The sequence below is a fragment of the Limulus polyphemus genome, unplaced genomic scaffold (assembly GCF_000517525.1).
Source record: "Limulus polyphemus unplaced genomic scaffold, Limulus_polyphemus-2.1.2 Scaffold4748, whole genome shotgun sequence".
Classification (NCBI taxonomy): Eukaryota; Metazoa; Arthropoda; class Merostomata; order Xiphosura; family Limulidae; genus Limulus; species Limulus polyphemus.
The window spans coordinates 7927-13446 of NW_013670358.1; the positions used below are offsets into that span (position 1 = coordinate 7927).

Genomic DNA, 5520 nt, shown 5'->3' on the forward strand with positions numbered 1-5520 from the left:
TTTTTTGATCCTGGTATCAGGCTGACTCTGCATGGCCATTGCTTCTTTATCCAGTGCTGATTTTGTGCTTTGCTGTCCTATTCACACAAAAAACACATTGAAACTTTGTATAACCAGATTGTTGACCCAACAACATATGAATGACTTTTAACTTTCCACAAAGTAGGCGACCATGTTCTTTATATTTGATATTATTGAGAAGAAGTTTGAGATTTTTGTATGAATGAGCAATAGGAACAGATGCATATATGTTACCATTGTGAAGGAGAACACATTTTAGACTTCTTTTGGAGGAATCAATGAACAATTGCCACTCACTTGGTTTATAAACTGAAGCTCCGAGCATTGGTATTAATTCAGCAATATTGTTGCAATAAACCAGTGAATCTTCTTGCAAAAAGTATGGTATAAACTCTTTCTCATAATTTCTGTACCAGTAAAATGATGTTCCTGGAAAAAGTAATTTTTTAGCCTGAAGTCTGGACCCCAAAATCTCTGAAGAATCCTTTGGAAGGCCCAAATCTCTCACCAAATCATTAAGTTGCAGTACAGCAGCTGTTTCAGATTGAATACAATCCCTATCATCATTTCTAATGACATCAGATTCAGACTCAGATGAAACAGTATCAAGAGTCTTCTGGCAGAGTAGGTACAGGTACATCAGGTCCATGAGCAACAGGTCTTATAGCATATTGAAGGTTCGGATAAGATAATTCCTTTTTATTTCAAGTATTTTAGCCTTGCGCATTAGATAAGCAAAAATTGCAGTCATCTCTGTGGTTTCTAGGCTCACACCAGACCACTGGAATTGCAAAAGGCAAATACTTTTTCTTACCTTTAGTCCATTGTCTCAACTCTTTGATGCAAATGGTGCAAACTTTGTGCAGAGCCCATGATTTGTCTCGGTATCCAAGTTTTACTCCAAAGTACACATAATATGTTTTTTTGACAAATTCTGTAATGTTTTGCCTTTGTTTCTTTACAATAAATTTACCACAAATATAACAGAATATGTTTGGGTTATTTACACAACTTCTCGAAAAGAAAAAATAATGTTTAAGTGCAAGCACAAACAAATACTATCCAGAAATGACACATCATGCTACCCATTCATTGTTTATATACTCGTAGTGTGTTTCTCATAGGTGTAGAATGATCAATAAGACTCTCACATCATGATTGGTCTAGACTCTAGAGAAATCTATAGGCAGTGGTTGTCAACATTTTAAGCATAACAAAATGTGAACCAATTTCAATGGAAATGATTCACTTATGTAAAAGTACATATGACGTTTTGTGAAAAATCTCTAATCAATTGAGAAAAATGGATATTTTTTTAGATTCAGTGTACAGGAATTACTGTAGAACATGTAAAAATTTCAAGACAATAAAACCATTGCAAGAATATGTAATTTACATGCACAAATTAGTTAAACCATGGGATTTGAGGAATGTGTGGGAATGAAAGGCTTGTGGCATGTGAAAAAATATTTGCACATAGAAGGCAGCACTGAACAATAATTGCTATGTACGCGAGCAGAAGTATGGTACCTTGTCAGAAACATATGTAAATATAAACTTAACTTCAAGAAAAAAACATTAAGCATTCCTAATGTAATACTCTATCCTTGATGGACAAAATAGGCTCATCTATTATCCAATGTAACTTTACACCTATAATACTAGATAACTTACTACTGAATACTGTATCCCAAAGCTCTGTAATGCCTTCTACGTTTCTATCATACATGCATCTTTTTATTATGAAGCAAATGTTATAAAAGTTTTAAATAATTCCTATGTCATCTACTAAGAGAAGTGATATTGAAATTAATTACAAAACAAGTAATACAAAATACCCTTCAAACAAAGTAAGGGAATAATATCCTTATTGCATTTATTAAATACTCAAGATTAATTTCTAAAATCACTAAAAATTATTAAACATAATTCTAGAATATTAATGACATATGTTTTTAGTTAAAACTTTTTTTCAGAAAGCAAATTAAAAAAATATTATAAGTATCATTCTTTTACTCCACCTATTTTATCTTTCCCCATCTGACAGTAACTCCCTCTGCCTTCATAGTTGTTCATCATCTCTAAGAGGTTAACTTCAATCTGAGCTTGATTAAGAAATGGCTTCTTGTTCTTGATAATTTTAATGGCCACATGACACTCTTCCTCAATATCATAAGCTTTAACCACCTACAAAACAGGAATACTTTAATTACTTAACTTACAGATATATCGTTGTGGTTTATTCATCATTCGCTTCTCAATTTGTGGATAAAATCAATGTACTTCATTTTGAACAATTTTACACTTCAATATCTTCATTGTAAACAAAAGAAAACTCCACATAAATAACTCAACATCATTAGAGATATCCAGAGTTGATATTCAGTGTAAACAAAAGAAAACTCCACATAAATAACATCATTAGAGATATCCAGAGTTGATATTCAGTGTAAACAAAAGAAAACTCCACATAAATAACATCATTAGAGATATCCAGAGTTGATATTCAGTGTAAACAAAAGAAAACTCCACATAAATAACTCAACATCATTAGAGATATCCAGAGTTGATATTCTTAAGGGTCATCAAGAGGGGGGGCTGTTAATAATATTGTATGTAAACTAACTGCCCTCTATGTGTTAGGTGTGCCTATGATTCATAAAGTCTAAAAGCTGACATATTCATGCATACTACTAACAGGCACATTGAAGTCAAAATAACACAGAACAGAACAACAAAGTTTTAAACAAATGAGAACATAGACTCATCCAATTACATAACACAAAATAAAATAGTAAATTCTTATCTACAATAAACATATGGACTCAGTAAAATTACTTCTTTTATGATTTGTTTAGATCAAAAGTATTCATAAGACACTAATAACATTTTAAACAATTTATTTTTCAAGTGTATCCTTTAAGAAAGAAAGCAGGAATAATAATGTGAAGATTATATTTTCACAGTACTTAAGATTTACTTTTGTGGATATCATTTAAAGAGTATCACACATTTTACCAGCCAAGGATTACAAGTCATCAGCTTAAACTGTCCTGTTTATCTGGCCAAGTGGTCTTTTCCAGTAAAACAATCAATTTCATAATTAAATATTAGAAATCACCAGGTAAAGCTGACATGTTTAGTAATCAAAATACTCACCTGACCAAATGAACCTTTTCCAATAAGGCAATCAATTTCATAGCGATCCACAACTTTCTCTCCATGAGTAATAATATAATCATGGTTTTCATCATCATATCCATCATTGCACAGCTTACGCTCCTTTTTGTGGCTAGTATCCTGACCTTGTATTTGCTGTGCTCGTCTTTTTTTCTTCGCATAGTAGACCTGTAAAAAATCCATAATAATTAATTCGTTAATGCAAAATGCATTAGTAACATAATATAATTCTGGTTAATTTAAAGTTAAAAATATGCAAGGTTAGGGAAATGCTGCATGTGCATTCCATACAAATACCAATAAAACTATTAGTGCTATTATATGAGATGCTATTTTACAGCTCAAGAAATATTTGGAATTTGTAAAAAAGGATAAAACAACTTATAGATCAAAAATTTTATTTGATGGAAACAATATTCTAAAAAAACAGCAATTTGTAAAAAAAGAATGAAACAATATAGATCACAAATTTTATTTGATGGAAGCAATAATTCTAAAAAATAGCAATTTGTAAAAAAGGATAAAACAACTTATAGATCACAAATTTTATTTGATGGAAGCAATATTCTAAAAAAAACAGCAATTTGTAAAATAGGATAAAATAACTTATAGATCACAAATTTTATTTGATGGAAGCAATATTCTAAAAAACAACAGCTCTTTACAGAGCCTAACTTCTCTCATTTTCTATTGGCTCAGCAGTATGTCTGAAGGCTTATGATGCTAAAAATCAGTGTTTCAATACCTGTGGTTGGCACAGCACAGATAGCCCATTGAGTAGCTTCTGCTTAACGACAAAAAAAGTTCTAAGAAATCATTATAATATTCTTATGTCAGTGTCAATATAATTTACGACTTTATTAACAATCACACCTATTTCTTTAGAAAATATAAACCAGCATGTTTACAGTCTGGCAAGCATTTCCATATATAACAAAAAAAAGAAGGTTAAAAAAACAAGAGTGTGGATTTCAAGAATAAATAGATAAAATACAATTCTAAATAAACTGGCATTTAAATGCAAGCATTTTATACAATCTACTATAACTAATGCACTTTCTATGACTTCATTTAATGACAATGATTTACTCATGTACAGAGGGTTTTAACCATAAATCATTATATACTAGAATGATCAAAACAAAATTTTTTAGATAATTTACAAAAGGTATATAATGCACTGTACCTCTCAAACAGCTTCGTGAATTAGCATGAAGTTTGAAATTATAGTTTAACACATTTTATAAGTTATTGAAAAATGTTTTGGGATAGAAGGTGCTACAGATGAAAATAGCTATAACTGTGCAAATTGCCATGATGTTTGAAATCCCAATATAAACACATATGTATTCAACATGTTGACCAATCAATACATTCTAGTGTACTTATGCTTCCCACAGAGGCCACATTTATGCAATTTTCAAACAAATCTGTTCAATTGAAACTCTGTACCCTATATACTCCAACCTGTGACATTATCCATATTTACTGGTTGAAACATATATATACTCCTAACCATGACATTATGCATATTTACTGGTTGAAACATATATATACCCCTAACCATGACATTATGCATATTTACTGGTTGAAACTCTGCAACATATATACCCCTACCTATGTATGACATTATGCATATTTACTGGTTGAAACTTGCAACCTTTATACCCCTACCTATGACATTAAGCATATTTACTGGTTGAAACTCTGCAACCTTTATACCCCTACCTATGTATGACATTATGCATATTTACTGGTTGAAACTTGCAACCTTTATACCCCTACCTATGACATTAAGCATATTTACTGGTTGAAACTCTGCAACCTTTATACCCCTACCTATGACATTATGCATATTTACTGGTTGAAACTTGCAACCTTTATAACCCTACCTATGACATTATGCATATTTACTGGTTGAAACTTGCAACCTTTATACCCCTACCTATGACATTAAGCATATTTACTGGTTGAAACTCTGCAACCTTTATACCCCTACCTATGACATTATGCATATTTACTGGTTGAAACTCTGCAACATATATACCCATACCTATGACATTATGCATAATTAGTGGTTGAAACTTTGTAACATATATACCCATACCTATGTCATTATGCATATTTACTGGTTGAAACTCTGCAACCTTTATACCCCTACCTATGACATTATGCATATTTACTGGTTGAAACTCTGCAACATATATACCCATACCTGTGGCATTATGCATATTTACTGGTTGAAACTCTGCAACCTTTATACCCCTACCTATGACATTATGCATATTTACTGGTTGAAACTCTGCAACATATATACCC

The 5520-nt window shown here is 31.4% G+C and overlaps 1 protein-coding gene across 1 annotated transcript in view; it reads right to left on the reverse strand.

Moving 5' to 3' along the window:
• LOC106471635 (serine/threonine-protein kinase minibrain-like) overlaps window positions 1-5520 on the reverse strand; it is a 74419-nt gene that overhangs the window by 5281 nt on the left and 63618 nt on the right. Inside the window, exons 3-4 of the mRNA XM_013932250.2 lie at window positions 3181-3369; window positions 2043-2208 (exon numbers count right to left, since the gene is read on the reverse strand). Coding sequence (XP_013787704.2) covers window positions 2043-2208; window positions 3181-3369 — 355 coding nt within the window. The remainder of the gene's footprint in view (window positions 1-2042; window positions 2209-3180; window positions 3370-5520) is intronic.